Here is a 27,644-nt window from a genome sequence, read left to right as displayed (position 1 = left end):
TCTATGTTAACCCCTTAGTGACCAAGCCTGTTTGCGCCTTAATGACCAGGCGAAATTTTGCAAATCTGACACGTGTGAATTTAGCATGGAAAAACACCAGAAAGGTTTTGCATATCCAAGCGATTCTGACATTGTTTTTTCGCCACATGTTGTACTTCATTTAGCCGGAAAAAAAAGACCGATAGAATTTGTGTTTATTTATTAAAAGCGCCAAAATTGGGAAAATTTTGAAAAAAATCGTCATTTTTTCACATTTCCAACGGCAATAGCTCAAATATGTGCAAACATAATATAGAAATTTTTGCCAAGATATATATTTCCATCCGTTTATTTCATTTTGGGTGCACATTGGAAAAACTTTTGTTTGTTTTTTAACCATTTAGGAGACATACAAATTTAACATTACTTTTCAGCATTTTGAGGAACACTTTGTTTTCCTACACCAAGCCAAGATTGGAAAGGCTCATAGGAGTCAAAATGATAGATACCCCAACAAGTGACCCCATTTTAAAAACTACACCCCTTAACGTATTCACTGAGGGGTGTCATTAGTATTTTAACCCCACAGTTTTTTTTAGGAGTCAATGCAATTTAGAAGAGAAAAACTAAAATTTCATATTTTTGAAAATATGTCATTTTAAAGACAGGAATTTTTTCTATAGTACACATGAAAATGAGGATTTGCACCCCAGAATGGATACCCCTGTTTGTCCCATGCTCAGAAACATAACCATTGTGGCCCTAGTATTACGTCTGTATACACAATGGGGCCCAAAATGAAAGGAGCAACCGGTGGCTTTCGGAACAGAACTTTTGCTTGAAGGAGATTTAGGCCCTATTGCACACTTGTAGAGCCATTGAGTGACCAAAACGATGGAGAACGCCAACAAGTGGCCCCATTTTTAAAAGTAGACCCCTTAACGAATTTATCTAGGGGTACGATGACTTTTTTGACTTCACAGTTTTTGAATGTATCTAAGCCAAGCCGAAGGAAAAAAATAATTTTCATTTTTTTGGTAATTCTGTCATTTTAAAAGCAGTTTTTTTTGTACAGCACATATATGAATGAGGATTTGCACCCCCAGAATGGATACCCCTGTTTGTCCCGTGCTCAGAAACATAACCATTGTGGCCCTAGTATTACGTCTGTATACACAATGGGGCCCAAAAGGAAAGGAGCAACCGGTGGCTTTCGGAACAGAAATTTTGCTTGAAGGAGATTTAGGCCCTATTGCACACTTGTAGAGCCATTGAGTGACCAAAACGATGGAGAACGCCAACAAGTGGCCCCATTTTTAAAAGTAGACCCCTTAACGAATTTATCTAGGGGTACGATGACTTTTTTGACTTCACAGTTTTTGAATGTATCTAAGCCAAGCCGAAGGAAAAAAATAATTTTCATTTTTTTGGTAATTCTGTCATTTTAAAAGCAGTTTTTTTTGTACAGCACATATATGAATGAAGACTTGCACCCCAAAATGGATACCCCTGTTTGTCCTGTGCTCAGAAACATACCCATTGTGGCCCTAATCGTATGTCTGGATGCACAATGGGGCCCAAAATGAAAGGAGCAACTGGTGGCTTTCGGAACAGAAATTTTGCTAGAAGGAGATTTAGGCCCTATTGCACACTTGTAGAGCCAGTGAGTGACCAAAACGATGGAGAACCCCCACAAGTGACCCCATTTTGAAAAGTAGACCCCTTAACGAATTTATCTAGAGGTACAATTACTTTTTTGATTTTACAGTTTTTGAATGAATCTAAGCCAAGCCGGAGGAAAAAAATAACGATTTTCATTTTTTTGGTAATTCTGTCATTTCAAAAGCAGTTTTTTTGTACAACACATATATAAATGAAGACTTGCACCACAAAATGGGTACCCCTGTTTGTCCTGTGCTCAGAAACATACCCATTGTGGTCCTAGTAGTACGTCTGTATGCACAATGTTGCCCAAAATGAAAGGAGCAACCGGTGGCTTTCGGAACAGAAATTTGGCTTGAAGGAGATTTAGTCCCCATTGCCCACTTGTAGAGCCATTGAGTGACCAAAACGATGGAGAACCCCCACAAGTGACCCCATTTTGAAATGTAGACCCCTTAACAAATTCATCTAAGGGGGGAACTGCGTATTTTGACCCCACAGTATTTGAATGAATCTAAGCAAAGCAGAAGGAAAAAATTACGATTTTCATTTTTTTGGCAATTTTGTCATTTTAAAAACAGTTTTTTTGTACAGTGTACATAGGAATGAAGACTTTCACCCCAAAATGGATACCCCTGTTTGTCCCGTGTTCAGAAACATACCCATTGTGGCCCTAATCTACTTACAGGACACATGGCTAGGCCCATAATGGAGGGAATGCCCGCTGGATTTCAGGGCAGAACTGAATAATTTCCAGGCCCCATTGCCCACTTATACGGAAAAAAAATTGACTTCCTAAAAATAATTCCCCCCGCCATCCCCATTTTTTGGCATTCCCTAATTATTAGATAAAGGTAATAATATAAACTGCGTTTTATGTCCGAAGACAGGGGTAATTACGGAGGCTGGTTGGAATGGGCACATGGGGCAAGAAAATCGGGTATCCCCCTCCTCTCATGCTTTTTGGGGGTATTTCGTAACCTCAGCAGCAGGTATGGTGTGTAAAAAGTGGCGCTATGTGAGGCTTTGTAATCTTGCTGCGGTGCAGCGGTCTCACAGAGAAGGCGCTCAACAAGCTGCTCCTGGAACTGCATGAAGGCGAGCGTTTCTGGGGCTTCTTGTAAATTACGGATTACAGGTAGCGGTCTGAATAACGCCGGGCTCACATGGCCGTATGCAGAATCCACTTGCGGAGGCCCGCAGTGGATCCCATCTGTGAGCCCGGCTGTGACCCTGCGTACGGCCACATAATGTACTGCGCATAACTGTCTATTCACACAGGCGGTCATGCGCAGTACACTGTTGTTTGTTTTTATTTCCCGCGCCGTCGCTTAGAGATGGCCCGGGTACCCGCAGCATACACGCAATGTGTTTGCACATGGGCTGCGGGTATATCCGCAGTCATAGAGCACAATGGGCTCTAGGTCGCAGATATCCGTGGTAAAATATAGCATGCCGTTTTCTGTTTCTGCGAGTGCATTCCGTAATTCCGACCCACTAATTGCGGGGAATTGTGTAATTCAATGCATGTGATTGATCCGTAGATTACCGCTGATCAAGCGCATGCAGAACCCGTAATTCCTCTCCGGTCATGTGAGACTGACCTATGTTAGAGTGCTACTTTTATATTACGTGACTGGTGACCGCTCATCGAGGCCACCGGTCACTGCTCCAAGCACTCAGCGACCGTTGGTCGCTGGGAGCAAGGAGATTTAAAATTTTCTGGGCTCCCCGGCTCCTGCGAATGTGTCCGGCATTTTGCAGGGGGGCGCATGCGCAGCAGCCGGAAGGGTCCATGGAGGATAATCGCATCTGGATTCAAATGCGGAAGCCTCTGAGAAGATGTTTCATCTCTTTTCACCGATCGCATTGGTGAGGGGAGATGAAACTTTCACTTTTTTAAGAACTTGTACGTGATCGCCATTATGCACTGGATAACAGCGATCACGTGACCAGTAACCGCATACCGCGGCTCCCCGTGACATCTCCAGGCTCTTGGCTACCTTTGGTAGCCAGGAGCAGGGAGATTTTAAATTTCTTGGGCAATATTTCACTTTTGCGCATGCGTCCGCCATCATGCTAACGGGCGCATGCGCCGAAGCTGGGGTAAGGTCCGCGGATGAACATCCCATCAGGGAACAAATCCGGGGACCTTGGGTACGTAATTTCATCCCCGCTTACGGATACGATCCGTAAGGGGAGATGAAACTTTCACTTTTTAAACTTTTAACTTTTTTCTTTTTTCTACTTTTTAACTTTATATGATCACCGTTATCCACATACAGCGGTCCCCAGTCATATCTCCCTGCACTCGGCTAACTGTGACAGCTGGGTGCAGGGAGATTTTGAATTTGCCGGGCTCTCCGGCCTTCTGCGCATGCGCGCTACATCAGCGCATGCGCAGAAGCCAGCGGGGGGACCGGAGACTGGCCGGAGGACATGGAGGAAGCGGGGTGAGTATTTTCACCTCCCCTCATGGATCCGATCCATGAGGGGAGGTGAAGCTTTTCTTTTTTTACACTTTTCTTTACTTTTCCGCGATCGCCGTTATCCATTGGATAACGGCGATCGCGGTACCGGGTACCGGCTGACATCTCCTGCCTCCTGGCTACCTACAGGAGCCGGGAACCAGGAGATTTTAAACTTCCTGCGCCGCCGCGCCTTCTGCGCATGCGGCTGACGTAATGCCGCCTGGCACGCATGCGCAGAAGGACGGTTACGGGGCCCGGAGCATCGGGAGAGCGGGGAGCAGTGCGGCGGACCTCGGTGAGTAATTTCAGCTGCCCTGATGGATCAGATCCATCAGGGCAGCTGAATCTTTAACTTTTTTTGCACTTTTATTTACTTTTTTGCGATCGGCGCTATTGGATCGCAATGCCGGGGGGGGGGGGGGGGGGGTCCGTGCAGCCCGGGATGACAGCTCCATGCTGTCGGCTACCTGCGGACACCGACATCATGGAGCTGTCACGTCCAGAGCCCGAGGGGCTTTATTCTCTGCAGGACACATGTTTTTACGTCCTCAGAGAATAAAGCCCACTTCGGGAGGACGTAAAAACACTATGCACTGGTCGTTAAGGGGTTAAAGTGACATGTTAAATGTCAGATTTCCAAAATGTGGCCTGATCATTAAAGCGCAAACAGGCTTGATCACTAAGGCCTTACCTTATTCCACATATCCCTACTGTTTTTGTTTATACAGGAAAACAATATAAAGGCAGAGCATTGTTTTTTGGTCAATCCAGAAATTGCGTCCCCACCCAATGATGCCTTAGCTGAGCCCTCATCCCGTCCCTACAAATAGGGATATTTTAGATAGCCATATAGGATCCATGCAAATGGTAATACAGGGAAAGATAAGCAAAAAATACAATTTGCAATATTGTTTACATTTTTGCTTAGATTATATTTTGATATAATAAATAAGAATAATTAAACTACTTTGAAGATTTATAATCTAAGATTTCTGTTTCATTAACCTCTGTAAAAAGACAAATGTAGTTTTTGTTGAATGTTTTAGCAGCAGTAAAAGTTTTACTGTCAAAACATATGAACAATTCATTTTCATAGACTTCTCTGAAAAAGAAAAAATGTATTGACAGTTTAATGTGTCTGTTTCAATAACAAAAACTCAGATCCATCATCTGCAAGGTCACAGCATCAATGTATTTTTTATCCAAGCTTAGGACCAGTGGAGTTTCATAGCTTTTAAGTGGAATTTCGAATGGATTCACCAGGATCCTTACGGTTTTCTGAAAGATTAATACTGAACACTTTGTTGCAAATCAATTTAATATGGCCTTTGCATATTAAACTTTTGAATTTCCCTTTACCTGACCCTTTTGCAAGGATGATTAAGGAATTCAAATGCTGAATCACATAAATGAATGATTTTCTAGCTTTATCACACTTGTAATTGGTCCTGAAAATAGAATTTCTGCTAGCTCTGCAACTAGTTCTTAGATGAAACTTTTTTAATGATTAGGTTTCACAACTATAGAAATTGAAATTTAACGTGATAATCCAGAAAGTCTGATTATCCGGCATTTACAACTGCAATATCTTGTAAAATTTCACAGAAAACTAGATACAAGTAATTAATTAGGAAAATCTTGCTAACAGATTTTGCATTAGTACTATATTTTCTGATTTCGCCATGATGGTTTTCTCATTTAAAAGGTTTTATACATTTAGCTAAGTCTAGGTTCAAACTATCCAATTAGGATTGAAGCATACATTTTGATGATCTGTTGCTGAGACTGCTATAAGCAAGAAACCATAGCAGATAAAAAAAAAGTGTTTTAAAATTTTGCAGAAAAAAGACAGTCACTTCAAGTACAACTTCATTGTCCTGCTTAGGCTGCCTGTCCACGGGTGATTTTTCACTGCGTTTCCTGCGGCGATAATCCGGCCACGGAAAACGCAGTGAATGCTTGCTATAGACTACTATGGAAAGCGCAGCCCCGCTGCCCACGAGCGGAGAATCATAGCAATTCTCCGCTCGCAGGATATAAATTGCAGCATGACGTGATTTGCCGCGATTCTCCACAGCGAGCATATCTGTCAGATAGGCTCAGTGGAGAAAGCAGTCCGCTCTTCCCTGCACCCTGGCGGCGGCTGCCACGGCGGAGATTCGCCGCAGGATATCACTACGCCTGTGGACAGGAGGTCTTACTTTTTCTGACAGATTTGTATGTGTTGTGCTACAAAAACAGCTACATAAAAATGGTGCAAGGCACTTATTCCCCATTGTGTTTTCTGTATTTTCTTTTGCAATGTTGGATATTTGCAATGAGATGTGCGCTGATAATGACTATCTGTATTCCCTTTCCTAAGACCTAACAGCAGAACAACCAAGGGGTTAATTCCACCCCTGTGTACAATTAGGACAGATGGAATTTTTAATGAATCAAATTAAACCATTAATTAAAGCCCCCTGACCCTATCAATAGGATATCTAGCCTCTCCCATCTTGTTTATTATAAAGTAATAGTATATAGTTAGGGTCGGAAGCTTGGGCTGCTGTTAGGACTAAGGGAAAAAAGATTATCACTCATAATCAATGATTCCCTTACATCCCACTGTAACACAACTAAGGAGATTTAGCAAGAAGAAGGGCCCTCATGCTTGGCAGAACTTAAACTATAAATGGGAAACGTTTAAAAACATCCTAATTACTTACTGTGAGAGGTTCATCCCTTACAGGAATAAAAGACGTAGCAACAGGAGAAAACCAATGGCTTAATAAACATGTAAAGGAGGCAATAAACAATAAGAACAAAGCGTTTAAACTACTAAAACAAGAACCTACAAGGTAAAAAATAAATTTACTAAAAATCAGATAAAAAAGCAAAGATGGGGACAGAGAGACTTATTGTAAAAGAGAGTAGATCTAACCATAAACTGTTCTTTAACTATATAAATAGTAAAAAGATTAATACTGAAAGTGTTGGCCCCTTAATAAATAATGTAGGATTTATTCACAGAGGAAAGTGAAAGGACAGATGAGATGCAGAGTGAATGTAAACTCTCCACTAAATGTCATCAATCCAACCCAGGAAGAGTCATCTTCAAAGGATTAAACTAGACAAATCACCGGGTCCCAATGATATACACCCCTGGGTTTTAAGGGAATTAAGTAACGTGATACATAGGCCCTTGTTTATTACATCTAAGCACACTATAGTGACAGGGTCTGTTCCACTGGATTGGCACATAGCCACTGTGATGTTGATACTCAAAAAGCAAACCTGGAAACTACGGGCCAGTAAGTCTTACTTCTATTGTGGGTAAAATGTTTGAAGGGTTTCTAAGAGATGTTATCCTACAGTACCTCAAAGAAAACAGCTGTATAACTCTGTATCAAACCAACCTGATCAGCTTCTACAAAAAGGCAAATTCTACATTGGACCAGGGAGAGTCGTTGGATCTTGTGTATCTGAACTTTTCCAAAGCATTTGATACTATGCCACATAAAAGGTTGGTATATAAATTGAGAATAGTTGGCCTGGGCGAGAATGTGTGCAAAGGGGTAATTAATAGAGATGAGCGAGAACGCTCGGATAAGTCAATTACTCGAGCGAGCCTCGCTCTTCTCGAGTAACTGCATTCTTGTCGGAGCGTGCTCGGGGGTGAGCGGGGGGGGGGGGGGGGGGAGAAAGAGAAAAAGAGAGATCTCTCTCACTCTCTCTGCCTCTACCACCCGCTATCACCCCCGCCCCCCCCCACCCCCCCCAGCACACTCAGATAAGACTGCAGTTACTCGAGAAAAGCGAGGCTCTTGTCCGAGCGTGCTCGCTTATCTCTTTTCCATCATTTGAGGTACATATGCTACCGCTTTTCCACCCGCTGTCTATGCGAGTAGCAGTTATCTACTGCCCCCCATGTGCTCCTCACCTGTTTTTGGACCACTTTGCTGCCTGGCTCCCCCACTTCCTATCGTGCGAAATCCCAACCCTTATCTTAGGTGATTTTAACATCCCCACTAATGACCGTATCCCCCCATCTGCCACTCAGCTTCTTTCGCTTAGCTCCTCCCTTGGTCTCTCTCAACTCACAGCCTCTTCCACTCACAGGGATGGAAACACTCTGCATCTGGTCTTCCTCAGTCTCTGCTCTGCTTCCAACTTCACTAACTCCCCTCTCCTGCTCTCGATCATAACCTCCTCTCTTTCTCTGTCACACTCCCTAACATCTCTCCAGACCTACCCACCTACCGTACCTACAGGAACTTTGAGGCCATTCACACCCAGGACTTTGCAAAGTCCCTACAGTCCCCTCTATCCCCTATCTCTCTCCTCTCCTGCCCCAACCTGGCTGCCACTCGCTACAACACCGCTCTCAAACATGCCCTGAATGAAGCGGCACCCCCCCCCCCAGGACCCAAGCCATCCAATGTAGAACGCGGCAACCCTGGCTCACACCTCAAACACGCTTCATCCGGCAGGGCTCTAGAAGTGCTGAACGGCTGTGGAGGAAGTCGCAAACGTCTGCGGACTTTCTCCACTACAAATTCATGCTCAAAACCTACAACCTCGCCCTCCATCATGCCATACAAGTCTACTTCACCTCTCTACTCTCCTCATTATCGCACAACCCTAAACGGCTCTTTGATACTTTTCACTCTCTTCTCAGCCCTAAACTGCAGCCCCCTGTGACAGATCTCAGTGCTGTAGAGTTGGCTGCCTACTTCAAAAAGAAAATTTATGACATCCGCCAAGAAATAACTTCCCAATCCCAGACTAGCCCTGACCCTAGTCTTGTCAGCACTGCATCTAGCTCCTGCTCACTGTCTGTACTCAGACCAATGACAGAGGAAGAAGTCTCGAAATTGCTCTTCTCTGCTTGCCCCACCACCTGCGCTAGCGACTCTCTCCCCTCGCACCTCCTCCGATCCCTCTCCCTGGTGGTTATCTCCCACCTCACCACTATATTCAACCTCTATCTGGCTTCTGGCATCTTTCCTTCTTCTTTCAAACATGCCATCATATCCCCACTGCTAAAGAAGCCAACTCTTGACGCGACTGATGCTGCCAACTACTGACCCATCTCTAACCTCACCTTCATCTCCAAACTACGAGAACGCCTAGTTTACTCCTGTCTTGTAAGCTATCTATCAGAGAACTCTCTCCTTGACCCCCAACAGTCTGGCTTCCGACCCCAACACTCAATAGAAACTGCCCTTAGAAGGGTATTTAACGACCTACTGACAGCCAAATTGAGGGGAGATTACTCCCTACTGATCCTCCTCGACCTCTCCACAGCATTTGACAGTGTCGACCACAGACTCCTCCTCAGTATGCTTTACTCCATTGGCCTAAAGGACACTGCTCTCTCCTAGTTCTCCTCCTACCTATCTGACCGCTCCTTCAGCGTCTCCTTTGCTGGCTCTACCTCTCCTTCTCTTCCGCTTGCTGTTGGGGTCCCCCAAGGCTTGGTCCTCGGCCCCCTCCTCTTCTCTATCTACACAGCCCCTATTGGGCAAACCATCAGGAGATTTGCCCTCCAATACCACCTCTATGCTGAGGACACCCAGCTATACATCTCTTCCCATGACATCTCTGCACTTTTCCTCCAAAACATCACTGACTGTCTGTCCGCTGTCTCTAACACTATGTCCTCTCTCTACCTAAAACTAAACCTCTCTAAAACGGATCTATTAGTAATTCCACCCTCCACTAACTGACCTCATCCTGACATCTCTATCTCAGTGTGTGGCGCCACTATAACTCCCAGACAGCATGCCTGCTGCCTTGGGGTCATATTCGACTCCGATCTCTCATTTACCCCCTACATCCAATCTCTTGCCAGAACACGTCAGCTGCACCTCAAGAACATCGCAAGAATCCACTCTTTTCTCACTGTAGACACGCTAAAAATGCTTATTGTTGCCCTCATCCACTCACTGCTCGATTATTGCAACTCATTGCTGATCAACCTCCCCTGCACCAGACTCTACTTTCTCCAATCCATCCTGAATGTAGCAGCCAGGCTCATCTTCCTGTCCAGCCGCTACTCAGACGCCTCTGCCCTGTGCCGGTCACTGCACTGGCTGACCGTTAAATACAGAATTCAATTTAAACTCGCTACCTTCATCCACAAAGCCCTCCACAGTGCAGTGCCACCCTATATTGCCTCCCTCATCTCAATCCATCAACCAGCCCGGGCTCTCCGCTCTGCTAAAGAAACTAGTCTGCGCACCCCTCTAATTCGAATTTCTCACTCCTGCCTCCAAGACTTCTCCAGAGCAGCACCGGTCCTCTGGAACGCACTACCAAAGGCTACCCAGGCAATCCAGGACTCAAAAAACTTTGGACGTGCTCTAAAAATGCACCTCTTCAGGGAGGCATACCACATTCCCTAAACAAACCCCTCTGTACACCGCCTGATAACATGCTTCATGACCTATTGACTGCAATTTCTGCTAGCCGTCATAAACCGCTCCTGCATCATAACGATTCTGCTGTCACACGGCTAAATGTCTGACCATTGTCTGTGTATAGCATCCCTCACTCTCTACCTCGCTATACTGTGCACATCATCACCAGCCCCTTTACCTTCTGTATCACTCCATTACTTGTAGTATGTAAGCTCGTTGGAGCAGGATCCTCACCCCCTATTGTTTCCTTCAACTGATCACTATGTAACCGTGGTTCTGTAACTTTTGTCTCTCTGTATTCCCCGTCTATATAAGCGCTGTGGAATATGTTGGCGCTATACAAATAAAAATTATTGTTATTTATCTCTAGTAATTAACTGTCTCAGTGATAGAAAGCCGAAGGTGGTTATAAATGATACATACTTTAATTGGGCAACCGTAATTAGTGGGGTACCACCGGAATTGGTTTTGGGCCCTATTCTTTTTAATATATTTGTTAATGACCTGGTAGAAGGATTGTGTAGTAAAATATCAATATTTGCAGATGGCACAAAACTGGGTAAAGATATTAACACAAGAGAGGAGATTGCAAAAGGATCTGGATAAGTTAGGAACTTGGGCAGAAAAGTGGCAAATGAGATTTAATACTGATAAATGTAAAGTTATGCACATGGGCAGAGGAAAAACACACTAAATGGGAAACCACTGAGAAACACTGACATGGAAAAGGACTTAAAGGTTTTGGTAAACTGTAATCAGTGTCAGGTAATTGTTGCTAAGACAAATAGGATCATGGAATGCATCAAAAGAGGTCATGGGGCACATGAGAACATTGTTCTTCCTCTTTACTGCCAGATTTCCATCCAGACTACAGCTGATCACCCTTCTTGGATAAGTGATCCCGAAATGGCAGCACCTTCATTACAATCTTCCATGTCAATATAAGGGCACGTTCAGATGTGCGCTGTTTTTGCGCTGTTAGCAGCGCACAGAATATGCTTCTAATAGGAACCAATAGGTTTCTATAGAAACATTCATATGAAAGAATGTTTAAAGCGATCTTTAGAGCGCTATAGCCGTGATCTTTTCTCGTGGCTATAGTGTGCGAAAACAGTGCTCGTCTGAACGAGCCCTAAGTTGTAATGACTTTTACACAAATTAAATAAATGAGGCATTTTTTTCACCTCCTTGGTTTCTCCAAAATACAACTGTACCTTTGTATTCAAGAATGGACTGACATAAAAATCTTGGCATAAAATCGAGCTTCGTATAATTTTTGATAGTTTTTATTATACTATAGAATTGTAATCTAATCGTATGTTTACCATTATCATTAGAAAGCAATAATCACAACACACTGTGTTCCTAAGAATTAGAAATGAGTGAACAAAAGCTATAGAACATGAATTTGGGTTGAATTTTATTAAAACTTCAGTTCAGTGATAACCCAAACCTGAGGCAGTTTGTTTCTGCTGAACCCGAAGTTCAGAAAAAACTCATAAAACTACTACTGTTGAAATAGGTGGTGGCACTTCATTTAATTTGGCTTAGCAGTTAGCACTGTGGTCTGCAGTTCAAATGTGACCTAGGAGAACATCTGCATGGGTTTTCAATCAGTCCCAATACAAATTGTTTGACTCCTAGTAGTATTTTCAATAAACTAGATCTGCTCATTCTACAGCTCTAGAAAATTCAATAAACTTACTCACTTGTGTTTGGGCTCTTTAAAGCTTGTGAAATCAAAGTTTACGTCTGTAAAGGGTATGTGGTTCATTCCCTTTTCCTTGCTTCAAGGGAAAAGGTTAAGCGTCTGATGCATAAAATCAAAAATGGACCCTAAAATAGTAGTGAGATACATATGCCCTACAGTATGTTTTGCAAGAAGGTTTTTTAGTGACCACAAAAGTAAATTTAGCTAGTGTAATAGCTCAAATCGTCATAAAAAATTATCCTTCCTCCATCCCAAAAAATTGTAAAATTTGGTGCACACCTAGTGCTCAAAGTGGTACCATTTATTGATAGAAAGTGCCATGAAAAGCTAATAATTGTGTTTTAACCCAAATTCCAAACTTGAGTACAAAATTATTGTGTTTAGAAAATTGAATACTTTTGATATTTGGAAAATATTTGACGGCTTCAATTCCTAGTGAATAATGTATGTTACTATTCAGTGCTTCAACATCAACATTAGCCAGCATTATCTGTTCATCTGTGAACGAATTATATATCTGCCTGCATAAACAGGCTGCACGAGTGAAAGAGTGATATCTGTCATTGTTCGCTCATGTAAACGATAAATCGCTGTGTAAAAGTACCCTTAGATACGCTTATAATCCAGTGATAAGTGGAGCCAGTAATTTATCAACATGGGTGCTAATTGACTATTACCTGACGCAATGGCCTACAAGAGACAGGATTAGTGTTTTTATGTATCTTTGGTAAGGCATAAAACTTTGCACAGTGGAGGTGGCATTGTGCATACATTTTAATTCAGCTCTAATCCACAGATATAAGATGTTTTGACTTACTTGTCCGTAGCAGAGAGTTGAGTCCTTGAAGTTATGTAGTGTTAAGGTCCTTCACTAAAATGTCATATCTTTCTGTTTAATCTATTAACCATTTTATTTAAAATTACAGTATTGCAACCTTTATCACTTTAAGTTTTCTAACAATATTTGTATTCAATTTTAGCTTATCTAGCACTTGTTTTCTTCAGAGGATAGATTGGATTGGATCCCTGCTTTTCTGGGAATAATTTTCTGAAGGTCTTGATCTATTAAAGACACAAAAGCGCCTGAAAAAGCAACTCATGTGGTGAAGCATGTAGTTTTTAATTTAAGAGGCAATTAGAATAAATATTGTACTGTATAAGAAAGTTTAGGTAGGGACACAGTATGCAGTAGTCCCCTCAGAGTTTGTTCATTTCTAACTATGTAAGCAGGACAATCAATGTAATGAACAGGAATTGATTCATGCACACAGCCTCCAAATCTTTTAATCCTTTTGTTTGTAGTGTAGGTTTTTGTTTAAAAATGAAATTGATATAAATAAATACAGTATTTATAAATAAAGATAAGTAATTGCACTGGTAGTAGAAAGCAGATATTTTTTGCCTATGCCATTTTGAATGTGGAGTGCAATATATTTCTTCATTCTTCAACTAGCATAGCTGGATTAGCAGGAACCTTGTTAAGCTGCCCTCTACCTATTTTTATTTTTGCATGGGAATCACATTCCAAATACTGATTATTTTCTTGATTGACTGCATAAATATTTTCCTAGCATATCTGTGTAATACATCTTCTGTCAGGATGTGAAACATCCTGAACTTTGTGGGCTATGCTTTGCAACAGATGTATTCCTGATGTAGATATGAAGCCTTTTGTCACAATTATTGCTAGTGAAGTTGGTGCAGTTACAAGACTGATTTAGAAATTGTGTTTCCCCGAAAATAAGACAGTGTCTTATATTAATTTTTGTTCAAAAAGATTTAACTTTTTACATGTATAGCTGCCTGGACACTATTTAAATTGACTTTTTTTAATTAACTGTTAGCAGGGCTTAATTTTGGAGTAGGGCTTATATTTCAAACATCCTCAAAAAGCCTGAAAAATCATTTTGCTTCCTCAAAAATTCTGGAAAATCATGCTATGTCTTATTTTCAGGGAAACAGGGTATTGCTTAAAGTGAATTCTCACCCAAGATGGAAAAATGTGAGGGGTGTGGTTTATGCATGGCACCTTGAGGAAGCTTGTTTAGTGAGCTCCTGAACTGGAAACCCTTGTTACCCAGGAAAATCTTGTAGTCACATCTCTGACAGGTCCACTCGGGCAACAATGAGGAAGAAGTCAGTATGCTGGGGATTACTTCCTCTGCTGTTGGGAGCGGCATTGAGCAGTACTTAAACCCCGGCTCACAACCCAAAGGTGGCTATAGCAGGATGGAACACAGTGCCTCCTCACCTGGGACAAAGGCAGCAGGTTGCAGGTTTGAAAATAGCTTTACACAGTGACGGCTTCTCCCACATGCAGGGGGATAGAGTTGCTGGCTCCACAGAGGCAAAGCAGCAGCCAGCCTCTCCCCAGAAAAAGGAAATTGAAGATCAGGTCTCTGGGCAAATTTCTAGCTCCCCAACCCTCAGCCCAGCTACAGGAGGGGCTCGTGGCCCTTTAGACCTAGTTCACAAATGCTAGAAGGAGGAACTGATGTGCAGAGAGGAGACAGGTGCATACAACAAGCCCACCTCTTCCTTAAGAGACTCAGACAGCACAATGTCCAGGGAATAGATAGAGAAAGAAACCCATGGGCCTCCTCTCCTAGACCTGTGCATTTGCCCTTGAGCCCTTGAGCTCTAATCCTTTGGAGTCCAACAGGAGTGCCTGGAACTGCTCCAGATTTCAAAGACCTCTGGAATCTCCTCCATGTTTTTCCTATCAAGAAGGACATAGAGTCAATGATTCAATGTGTGGAGTTCAGGCAGGAAAAGGTTGCTGCTTCATTTAAAACAGAGCTCTGGCCCGGCATGTGTCAACTATGGAACAGGCTTCCTCGCTGTTGAATGACCATGTGGCCAGAATCGAAGAAATGCTGGCTGCTCAAGATGCCTTCAACAGAGAAATCCTACTGTAAGTTGACAGCCAGGAGAATAGGGGCCACAGGAATACCATGAAGCTCCGAGGCAATCCAGAGTCAGTCCTTCCCTCCAATGTTCTAAACGCTGTAACAACCATCTTTAACATAATCATGGTACAAACAGAATCTATGGAAATCTAGGGTACATAGAACATCAGGCCCCAAATCTTCTGCACCACAAGATGCTCTATACATTTTTTTCAAAGAGAAGGAGGAGATTCTGCAACTCGCCTGGTGAAAGGGCCCGATGGCCTTTTAAAATGCCATGATCCAGCTGTTACCAGATGTCTCTTGATGCACCCTTGGGATAATGCAATTACTTAAACCCCTCATAGGTCAACGCACAGAAACAGGAGCAACATAAGTGGGGTCACCTGTTCCATCTCATAATACAGAAAAACAGTTCAACCTTCTACCTACACTTTTCAGCTCAAGCCACTGCTTTGGACCTTTTTCTGGGGCTTGAGAACTTATCCATCCCGGATTAGCTGGTTTTTCCACAACCTGCTATATAACAACTCCTTTTGCCACAACGAGATAGGCAAGGCATGTCCTTCAGACCCCAACTCCACTTAACAGGAATCTCCCTCCAAGATCCCACTCTACTTTCCCGGTAGATTGATAATCGCTACCCCTGACATGAGGAACTTTCCTTCACCAAATTAATAGAGACCTTGACCACTTGAATGCTTCTTCTCTTGTATGTCCTTCAAGTGGATGCAGATGATGTCCTTTTCAGTAATTGTTACCACTCTGTATTCGCTCAGACTGACCTCTCTGTGTAGTGCCGCCAAACACTTTATCTTTTTAGGTTTATCTTTTGCCTAAACTGGGTAGCAGCATAAGGGACGGTCTCTGGTGCCTGTTTTTCCACCCCCAACTAGTGTGGCGTTTTGCAGGCCACTGCAGACAGTAGCCCAGCTGCCTGAGACTCACCAGTGTGAGTATTCTCACTTTTTCCATTCTCTAACTCTCCCCCTTCCAATTATTTTTTTCTCTACTACTCTCCCCTCTCAATTCCATTTGCCTGTGTCTGGAGTAGCTGGGTTCAGGTACTGGGTCGTCCTTCTCCATTACTTATATACTTTGGTTATTTCTAGTTCTCCTTTTGGTTCTTTTGAACCTTCTCTTTTTCCTTCTCCCCCCCCCCCCCCCCTTTATTTTTTTTCTTCTCATTTTCTTCTTTCCCCTAGGTCTGTGATGTCGGTATGGATGCTGTTTCCTTAGGAGCAAGAGGATTTAGATAGCCTTCCTCCAGGAAACCCACTTCAAGGACAGCTCGATTCCTACCCTTCAATCACCTAGATACCCCAATACCTACCACAGCTGCTAGCATAGAACCAAGGCCAGAGGTGTGAGTATCCTCATATCCTGGGGGAGGTCATAGGAATTACATGATCACTTCTCAGACAGAGAGGGGCGCTTCTTATTTGTTAAGGGGAAATTGGGCGCACTTACACCCTTGCGAATGTATATTTACCAAACTCAAAACCAGTTATTGACCCTAGAAGAAATTCTATAAAAGTTAACTGAATTTTCAGAGGGCACCCTGATAGTAGGAGGTGATTTCAATATAGGGCTTGATCCCCTCTTGGACGTCTTGAGGAGTGCATCCCACCTAGCCTTCTCCTAGTTCTGATGGGTCAAGGGCCTCCTTCAGTCACACCAGTTAATGGATGTCTGGCACAATGGCCCAACCAGATGGGAGAGACTATACTTTTTAGATCTCTGACCATAATGTATATTCAAGAATCGATGACTTTTTATCACGCATGCTGAACTCCTTTAGATCTGATTTCCTGAGTGCCTTGCTGACACTCCCTGTGACTATACCCAGACCTCGGCACTGAATGAATCCCTAGTACATGATATAGCCATCAGTGAAGCCATTTGAGCAGACCTAATTCACTATTTCGAAGAGAACCCACCAAAAGACACTTCGCCTCTTACAGTATAGGCAGCTCATAAATTTGTTGTCTGGGGACTGTTTGTGAGGTAGGGGACTCAGCATAAAAAATAAAGCTCACGTGAGATAGCAGCCTCAATAGCTGAAATCGAAGCTTTAGAAAAGAAGCATAAGCATTCCCATGTGGCTTCCATCCAATCCACACCCATTATAGCTCATAAATGCCTAAAAGAGAAATTAGATTTCCAGACTAAATCCCTCCTAGCCATAAGACTTTTATTCTTCGAATTCAGGAATAAATGTAGCAGGATCCTGGTAAGATCTATGAGAGAGCAAAGATCCCCTAACTTTGTACTAGTATTCCTATAAAACGAGGTTCTCTCACTAGAGATACCGAAAAGATTGCAATAGAGTTTCCACATTTCTACAAAGACTTGTACAATTTGACACCCTCCTCAGAAGCAGAAGCTGGCCGACCCCCTGGGCCTCTAGATACAACAATATTTAGAAAAAATTGGCCTGCCAATAGTGTCACTAGAGTCGACAGGTGCTCTGTACAGACTCATTTCAGAAGATCTACTGAGACCTAAAATCAATGCCTTTTTGTAAGACACCCGGCCCAGATAGCCTCCCATCTTCCTATTTCAAGAAATACCTGGATCTGCTCACCTGTCCACTGACATCTGCATTGAACTCCATTGTGAAGGGGTTCCCCCTGCCCCCTGAGATGACTAATGCCCAAATTATAGTTATACATAAGCAAGGTAGAGACCCCACTCACTGTTCAAATTATCGCCCAATTTCCCTACTCAATGTAGACCTCAAATTGTTTCCGAAGGTACTGGCAATGTGACTCTCCCCACTGCTGCCAGGACTGGTACACAGTGATCAAGGGGGGTTTGTCCTTTCCAGATAGGCCCATAACAATACCACAAAAGTCCTAAACGCAATATACTTTGCTATATCTAAACATATTCCCCTCTGCCTACTATCCACCGAGGCTTTTTAAAGACTTTTGATTGAGTGGCCTGGTCCCTACTATTAGCAGTGCTAGGACATATCTGTCTGGGTCCTGTCATGAGGATGTGGATACAGTCCCTATATTGAAACCCCACTGCCTCTACTAAGGTCAATGGCGTTTTCTCACCCTTGTTCTCTTTGGGTAACGGTATGCATCAGGGCTGCCCACTTTCCCATTTACCTTTTGCTCTATCCCTCGTACCCTTATTAAGGACCATCAGAGCCAATCGAAATATCAAGAAAAGTCAAAGATGATATTGGATGCTTAGAAGATGAAAATGGTGAATTGGTTAAGAATGATGTTGAGAAGGGCGAACTTTTAAATTCCCATTTTGTATCTGTTTTTTTTTTCTCAGAAAGTAGATGGAACATCAACTGATCTTCCATGTGCTATTAGGGGAATGAAAGAATGCAGGCTATCTATAAGCAGAGAGATGGTGAGGGAACACTTATCTAACTTAAATGAATTCAAGTCTCAAGGTCCAGATAAATTATATCCTAGGATACTACAGGAAGCAGTGGAGGTAATTGCTGGACTACTCGCCATAATGTTTGAACATTCCTGTAGAAAAGGAGAAGTCCCAGAAGATTGGAAAAGGGCAAATGTTGTCCCTATCTTCAAAAAGGGAAGAAAGTGGATCCAGGAAACTGCAGGTCTGTGAGCCTGACTTCTATACCAGGAAAGATCTTTGAACAAACTATTAAACAGCATGTATGCAAGTACTTGGATGAAAATGGAGTAATTAACCAGAGCCAGCATGGGTTTGTAATAAACAAGTCATGCCAGACAAATCTAATTTCCTTCAATGACAGGATCATCACGTGGGTTAATCAGGGAAATGTGGTGGATGTAGTATATCTTGGCCTTAGCAAAAATATTTGACAAAGTATCTCATATTATTGAAAAATATGACCAGATATGGGATTGACATGGCAACTGTTAGGTAGATTCACAACTGGTTTAGTGATCGTACTCAAAGAGTGGTCATAAATGGCTGTACATCCAAGTGGAAGAATGTATCAAGTGGGGTACCACAAGGCTCTGTCCTAGGCCCACTGTTGTTCAACAGTTTTATAAATGATCTGGAGGAGGGAATTGATGGGAAACTGGTCAAATTTGTCGATGACACAAAGCTAGGTGGGATAGCTAACACGAGGGATGAGAGAGAGAGTGTATTTAAAAAGATCTAGAAAAGCTTGCACAGTGAGCAGCGAGTAACAAAATGATATTTAACAAGGAGAAAGGCAAAATCTTACATCTGGGCAAGAGAAATGAAGGAAGCACATACAGAATGGGAGGAATTGGGCTAAGCAGCAGTACATGTAAAAAGACTTGGGTATACTAATAGATCATAGACTGAACATGAGTCAACAATGTGATGCAGCAGCTAAAAAGGCAAACACAACTCTGGGAAGTATTAAGAGAAGCATAGAGTCTAGATGACGTGAGGTAATTATCCTCCTCTACTCTTCCTTAAGGCCCATTTCCACCAGAAGATGATCACTCAAAGATCGTGCAAACAACAGTTTGAGTGACAGCTTTGAGTGATCATTTTGCATAAAGTATTAAGTAGCTACTCAAGTACCAATTAGTTGTGCAAATAAAGCCTTCACTGAAAGCAGTTAATAGCCGGAGTGCTATTATCTGTGCTCAGATCCTTTGTTCTCCATACGGAATCAATGCTATCAGCACTCCCCGTGGAGTACTTCTGATAAGAGTGAATGACGATTTTTAGGTTAGCTTGAATTTAACGATCAGCTAGCAGTGCCCGAAAAGCAGATGATGTGCGCTCATTTAAACGCACCGATTATCGCTAAAACGATCGCCGATTAGCGATTTTTTTTGCGATCATCGACTGGTGTAAATGGGCTTTTAGTCCAACCTAATGTGGAATACTGTGTCCAGTTCTGGGCACCCCACTTTAAAAAGACAAACAAACTGGAGCAAGTCCAGAGAAGAGTTACCAAGATGGTGAGTGGTCTGCAAATCATGTCCTATGAAGAGCAGTTAAAGGATCTGGGAATGTTTAGCTTGCAAAAAAGAAGCCTGAGAGGAGACTTAATAGCTGTCTACAAATATCTGAAGGGCTGTCACAGTGCAGAGGGATCAGCCCGATTCGCATTTCCACAAGGAAGGACTAGAAGCAATAGGATGAAACTGAAAGGGTGGAGACACAAATTAGATATTAGAAAAAAAAAACTTTCTGACAGTGAGGGTGATCAATGAGTGGATCATGTTACCATGGGAGGTAGTGAGTTGTCCTTCAATGGAAGTGTTCAAACAAAGGCTGGACAAATATCTGTCTGGGATGATTTAGTGAATCCTGCACTGAGCAGGGGGTTGGACTCAATGACCCTGGAGGTTCCTTCCAACTCTACCAGTCTATGAGTCTATCAAGGGTCTTCACATTGGCAAAGAGGAAATCAAAATAGCAGCTTATGCATACTACTTTCTGTTTTTATAACTAATCCCATTACAACCATCCCTAGTTTACTGTAAGAATTTCGGGAATTTCAGCAGATCTCCAATTGTAAAATAAATCCCTAAAAATCAGCAGCCCTAAATATATCCATACCCCAAGCGCAGCAGAGCTCCCTCTCCTCTGCATTCCAGTTCAAGTCATCTCAAGATGCAAAAAAAATACTTAGGCTTTTGGATACTTAGGAACGTAGATGAGCTCACAATCCTACAGAGTATACAAGTATAAAAGATAACTTGACTCGTTGGTCTAAGGGCCTATACACATGGTTCGGGCACTGTGCAATCTATAAAATGAACAACCTATACATTTTTCAAACCCTCACAATTAAAATCCTGAGAAGCTTCTTTAGATGCCTCTCCTCAGATTTGATCAAATTCATGAGCCAACACACTGGCAAGATTATCTGGCTCAACTCTCTACCTACCTAAATTTTGGGGGTGGGGTCGGGGGGTTGGTCTACCTGACATACAACGATATTGCCAGGATTTAATGCTGCAGCAGGTGGTAGACTGGTGTAGGCATGACTCCACAAAAGAATGGGTCTCCATTGAGCACGACTTTGGGCTCAGTCCCCTAAATTTATTCCCATAGAAACCCAGCCATGTCTGACCCAATCTATGGCTACACCCATGATTTGGCCCATACTTCAATTTGTAAGAGCCAGTCTCCCAGGAGAGATATATCACCCTCTGCTTCCCCTGCTTTCCCTATCCTGAAAGTCCGCACTATACACTTTCTTTCCAGCTCAGATTAGCTGTCTAGAGTGAAGCTGCAGACTGCTCTGGTCCCTGTCCCCTTGGGCTTTTGGAGAAATATACAGCTGGCACACTTTTTGAGTTCCCTTCCAATAGCAAGGAATTTCTGCAAACCACTCATGACATTTGAAAAGGCCTGCTTGGGGTCAAACCCCATCCATCACTCTCTTTCAGCAATCTATTCTCTTGATATTGCAGCCAAGGGACTTCAAATCTCCCTACTACATCAAATAGGAGCAGGAGCTTCGTGAGTCATTCTCCCAGGCCCAGGTGGATGGGATCTTCCAGTTCTCACATAGTTGTCTAGCAGATATGAGGAGGTGGGCTTGAAACTTTTTTCGCGGGGGTACATAGTGTCCTCTAGACTGCATAAATTTTTCCCTTCCTCATCCTCGGCATGCTCGCGATGCGGTGCAGAAATAGATACTCTTTTGCATGTTTTTTGGGACTGCCCACCGAGGTGTGGTTTCTGGAAGACTGTTCATCCTCTTGCATGTAGGATTTTGCACTTGCAGATTCCTATAGCCCTATGGACCCACAAAGTAGAGAAAATCCATTGGATGGAGGAACTCACTGCCTCACTATATGATAAATATGACTCCTGGAACAATACCTGGGCTCCCTGGATTAGTTTCCAACAGCACAAGAATACAGAAAAGACCTGGGAGAGATCCCCTCTCCCATATTTTTGAATGCACTGTTTCCATAGAGGGACTTGTTTTGAAAAAAAATGAAAATCCTTAAAGGGGTTGTCTCGCGAAATCAAGTGGGGTTATACACTTCTGTATGGCCATATTAATGCACTTTGTAATATACATCGTGCATTAATTATGAGCCATACAGAAGTTATTCACTTACCTGCTCCGTTGCTAGCATCCTCGTCTCCATGGTTCCGTCTAAATTCGCTGGCGGCTTGCTTTTTTAGACGCGCTTGCGCAGTCCGGTCTTCTGCTCTGAGCACGAGCCGCTTCAGTGTGCTCGCCGCTACAGCTCTTCTGCGCATGCGCAGACAAGCTGTATCTTCTCGGGAGCGCGCTGGAGCGGCCATTCTGCTACCATCCTCTGTTAGAGGAAGGTTCAGAAACTGGAGCCGCCCAGCCGAGAAGCCCAGCCCAGCAGAGCCGCCCAGGTAAGTGATGAGTGACGGACTGACGGGGGTGACGCGTGACTGACTGCCGCTGTGGCCCCGGAGCCTACCGCTGGGCCCCGGAGCCTACCGCTGGGCCCCGGGGCCTACCGCTGGGCCCCGAAGCCTACCGCTGGGCCCCGGGGCCTACCGCTGGGGAGCCGGGGCCTACCGCTGGGCCCTGGAGCCTACCGCTGGGGAGCCGGGGCCTACCGCTGGGCCCCGGGGCCTACCGCTGGGGAGCCGGGGCCTACCGCTGGGCCCCGGAGCCTACCGCTGGGGAGCCGGGGCCTACCGCTGGGCCCCAGAGCCTACCGCTGGGCCCCGGGGCCTACCGCTGGGCCCGGGGCCTACCGCTGGGGAGCCGGGGGCTAGCGCGGGAAAGCCGGGACTAGCGCGGGGAAGCCGGGGCTAGCGCGGGGAAGCCGGGGGCTAGCGCCGGTTACCTGCTGCCTGGCGGTGGGTGACTGGTCGGCCGCGTTCAATCCCGGGGTCAGGTCGGCAGCTGCGGGGCGTCTGGTTGTCAGGGAGACACAGCTGGTAGCGTCTCGGGAGCGCGCACGTCGGGCTACAGCAAGCGACGGGAAAAGAGCCGGCGGCCATCTTGGGGAAACTTTTTATAAGTTGCTGAAACGCTGGAACTGTAAGTACAAACCAGCTAGAAAAGTCATTTACAGGGGGGCTTAGTAATGTATGCTTAATTAGGGGGACTGGGCAAAAAAAAAATTTCACTCCTTCCTCGAGACAACCCCTTTAAATACAGAATTTATAAAATAAAACAAATGAAAAAATGGCCACATATCAGAAATTTTTGAAAAATCAACATAAAGAAGCACAGCTATACAACACACTAAGGTTAGTACGTAATTAAAAATTATATACATAGATTTGCAGGAGGCTTGAATTCAATGAATCAGGATCTGCTACTCTAGACTATCGTATCCCACAAAGATGACCATCAAAGTATATCTCCCAAAGTACATCACAGCCGAATCCACTGAAACACTTCTTCTTTTTCCTTATTTTAAAAATAAAGAAAAAGGAAAAAAGAAGGAAAAAACAATATTTTTTCATTTCTTTCTTTTCTTCTGCTTCTTCCTTCTTTTTCTAAATTTTTCTTCTTCCTTTCTTCTTGATCAACTTAAATATACTCCTAAAGTGTTTCCTGGAGCTGGCATTTATGAATCCTGTAACCAGGAAGTGGTTTTATGGAGCAATAAAACCTTTTTCTACAATTTGTACACCGTTGATGCTGCCGCCTCCTTGGACACCAGTAATCTTCTGTTGGCGGCCAAGGACTGCAAGAAGCGCATTGGAGCTCTGGAGACCAGCGGACCGAGCCTGCTAGGTAATATATTCTTTTTTGAATGTAATGCAGCTAGGGCTTAATTTTGGGGTAAAGCTTAAATTTCAAACCTTCCAGAAAATCCTGAAACATCAGTACAGGGCTTATTTTCAGGATAGGTCTTATTTTTGGGTAAACAGGGTAAGTGACCTACGAGTGTTAAACTGGACTTTATTGACTTTTAGATAATATTATACACAAGTTTTAGGGGTTTTGGTGAAGTTCCAGTTTGAACTAACTCATACTGAACCAAACTTTTTGCCCAAATTCAGGAAATCAGCCGAACCGAACTTTTGAAAAATTAGTTGGTTACTGTTAATAACACTTCCAGTAGATAATTATTATCTAAAGCATCAGAAATTGTAAAGTAAGAACAAAAGATCCCATATAAAACTGACCATTCTGTTTTGTCCATATGTTTGTATGAAAGTCTTAATTCTTGCTCACATATGCAAGATGCACAAGTAGCAAGTTTGCATGTCTGAGGAAAAATTTCTAGATTATCAGTCCCTAGTATTTATCATATATTATCCGTAACCAGTACAGTCTTTGTATTAAAAGAAAATTAAAATGTAAATTCGATAAAAGTTTTAAACTTACCGTCCTGCTGTCTTGTTTTGATGGTACATTTCCCATGTGTAACACAAAATTAAAATGTAGCAGGCTACTATTAGTGGTAAAGGAAAGAAAAATGTTGTGATTGTCAAGTAGAGAGTATACCTGGAAAACAAAATAGTACAACAATACAAAATGGCATTAATTTCTATTAAGCATTAAAGTAAAACTCCATTACTGTACCAATACTGAAAAGCTGGCAATATACATTATATAACTGTTGGACATGGAGCATGCATGTTTATTTCAATAGAACTGAGGATTAAAAATGGCTATACAGTGGCTAACCACCATTGAACAGTCAATTGATAGATTGAGTGTAAGTAACAGTTGTTTGTAAACACAGCCACTAATCAGATGACTAGTGAGAATTTGTTTACTAGTCACTTAATTCAGCTCCTCTAAGAATAGTCACTGGTTGATTAATTATTGTCTGCTGTAAATAGGTAATTGTTGCCTTTCAACAGCTAGCCAACAACTGGTCAGGGAGATATGCGTTTGTTGTGCGCCTTCCACAAACTCTAATTGGGTCCTGACTTTTTTTTGAACATTTTGCCCTGCCACTTACACTTAACACTTATAGACATGTGAGTGATCCTCGACTGAACAGTCTGTGCTGGTCTTTGGAAGAACACTCACTGCTATGGTCCCTCGTAGGATTGTCCTGCAATGTCACACTCACTGCTGCAGCTTCTCACAGCAATGGGTGTTTGCTTAAAGACTGCATGCACACATGTGGCATTCAGTCACCTTGGCAACCAATGAGTGTGCATTGGAGAAGGGTCAAATTTCAAATACATGCCCACTAATAACCTCACACCCCCTTAATAGTTGATGGACCATGTAAATATTTCCAACAGCTGGTTCAGCGATAGTGAAATTAAACAAGTGAACAATGCTCTGTGCAAAAATACACAAACTACATAACTTTGAACACTTTAGCGACTATTTTTTTCACCGAGAAAATCAGTAATTGACTATGCACTTTCACTATTCTGATTTCTTTGAGAATTAGTATATAAAACATAACTTTTATTAATGCTAAAAAATTTAAACATATTCGGCATCCAAAAGAATATAAAACAAAACAAACATTCAAGACAGACTACCACCAGAATCACACCAGATTATACAAGCCTTTATTTGTCAATACTTTAAATGTTTTGACCAGACAAATAAAGGGTTGTATAATCTACGTGATCCTGGTGGTACTCTGTGTTGAATGTTTGTGTTGTCCTGTATTCTTTTGTAAGAATGGATATTTTTTAATTTTTTAGCATTAATAAAAGTTACGTTCTATATACTAATTCTTGAAGAAATCAGAACAGTGAAAGCTTTAGCGACTATTTGGAGCAACTATTCAGATAATAATTGTCCCATTTAAAGCCACCATAAGCCAGTGACAGACACCACTAGCAGTGGCTTATCTCCTGCTGAAATAACGGATCAAGAATATTGAAATTCATCATGTCCAATCACTATTTCCTTTGGCATCTGCCATTAGGCAGAAGTGAGTTGACCCACATGCACATAAAATTTTCTGTCAATCCAGCTGATAGAGTTATGTTCAGCTGACTTTTCTCTCATGTGATATCGCCAGCTATACATGTATCACAAGCAAAGCAGGTCAAATGTAGACAACTCAAATCCCTGCAGGCTTTTTCAGAAAACAGGTGACTTTTGTTTGATGTAGAAAACAGGGTTAATCAGCAACAAAATCATTTAACAACCTCACAATATTCAGAATATTAAACTACACTTTTACCTACTGTATGTATTACACTCACACTAACAATTGTAAGCTCACATGCATGCAAGTTTGAAAATTCTGTATTTTAAATACTACTGTTTTACTCTTCACACTACAACATTATAGATGTAAAATTTTATACCTAAAAAATTGCAACACATTATTAGATCAAATGTGTAACTATGATGAATAATACTGTATATGATGTCAAATGGGGCAATTTATTCTTCCTATGATTTCCCAATTGTGAACAAGATGCCTGCTTAATGAGGGCCAGCTATGTCACTTCTTGGGCAGCTATGTTATAGACAGAGAAGCAATCTGGATAGGCCGCATGGGGGCATAGTTTCAATAAAAGAGAGGATTAGAACAGTACAAGATGAAATAATATATAAGTAAGTTACAAATAAACAGATTTATAAAGCAGTCTTTATTATTAGCTTAAAGTGGTCAACCATTGTAACGTCAGGACTCTGCTGAGACTTTTCAATTTTAGCTATTTTAATTGTTAAGCTGCAGCTGCTATCCAGAGGAATACTTTAAGTTAAATTCTTCTCATTGCACTCCAATGGACTACAACTGTTATTTGATGACTTTTTGAAATATTCACATTATTATAATTTCAGGATAGCATGTAAGGTTAGGCCAAGTAAGACCTAAAAGGAACCAATAGTCTTTTGTTTCACTATTTTTTACTAAAACTTTTTTAAAGACGGATTACAAAAAGTACAAAAGCAAAAGTCATTTAGCTCATCTATTAATCGGACTAGTCTGAAAAACAAGTAATATTCAGAAAATATGTATCTACATATAAGTAAGACTTAGAGAAAAATCATGAAAGCAATAGTACACTTCAAATACAACATTCAACATTTAAAGGGGCTTTTAAAAAATGTAATCTAATTGACAACATGATTACTTATTTAATGTTCTTATACTTACCAAAGGACATCATTTGGTGTTGTAAGATCAAACGCACAACTTTCCAACCCATCCTTAAATTGTATAACCTTGGAATAAACCCAGACAGGAAACACAACTACAAAAGACGTTGCCCACAGAAGTATGTTAACACGGATTGTCTTTGATATTGTTCTCAAGCTTGTAAGACGAAAAGGCTGCACAAGAGCCATATATCTGTAATATAAAATAATTACATCATTAAAAAATACAATGCTAAAAAATGTACTATTTCATTGAATTCATAGCAATAGTTGTATTTTTTTCTGATGCTTTTACAAACCAGACACATATATTCAATATGTCTTTGAAACTTATTAGAAAATAGCACTGCTATTCTAAGCACCAAAAATTCGTAGTTAGGAAGCTTCTGTATGCATAACTTTTTTGACTGGACTATATCTATATAGATAGTAAAAAAGGCAGTCTGTTACATTAATGCAGGGCTTATCCACCTGGCCTGCATGAATAAATTAGGAAAGGGGTAACACTGAGACAAAGCAGTCCAAAAAGGACCACATTGACAAACGTAAAAG

At 42.3% G+C, this 27,644-nt stretch overlaps 1 protein-coding gene across 1 annotated transcript in view; it reads right to left on the bottom strand.

Moving 5' to 3' along the window:
• The window catches only part of MCHR2 (melanin concentrating hormone receptor 2), a 189,230-nt gene that overhangs the window by 29,007 nt on the left and 132,579 nt on the right, over positions 1 to 27,644 (bottom strand). Inside the window, exons 3-4 of the mRNA XM_066591414.1 lie at positions 27,091 to 27,285; positions 24,384 to 24,503 (exon numbers count right to left, since the gene is read on the bottom strand). Of these exons, the coding sequence (XP_066447511.1) occupies positions 24,384 to 24,503; positions 27,091 to 27,285 (315 nt within the window). The remainder of the gene's footprint in view (positions 1 to 24,383; positions 24,504 to 27,090; positions 27,286 to 27,644) is intronic.

Source organism: Eleutherodactylus coqui, chromosome 1, assembly GCF_035609145.1.
Source record: "Eleutherodactylus coqui strain aEleCoq1 chromosome 1, aEleCoq1.hap1, whole genome shotgun sequence".
NCBI classification, from domain to species: Eukaryota; Metazoa; Chordata; class Amphibia; order Anura; family Eleutherodactylidae; genus Eleutherodactylus; species Eleutherodactylus coqui.
This window is presented reverse-complemented; position numbering and strand designations above follow the sequence as displayed.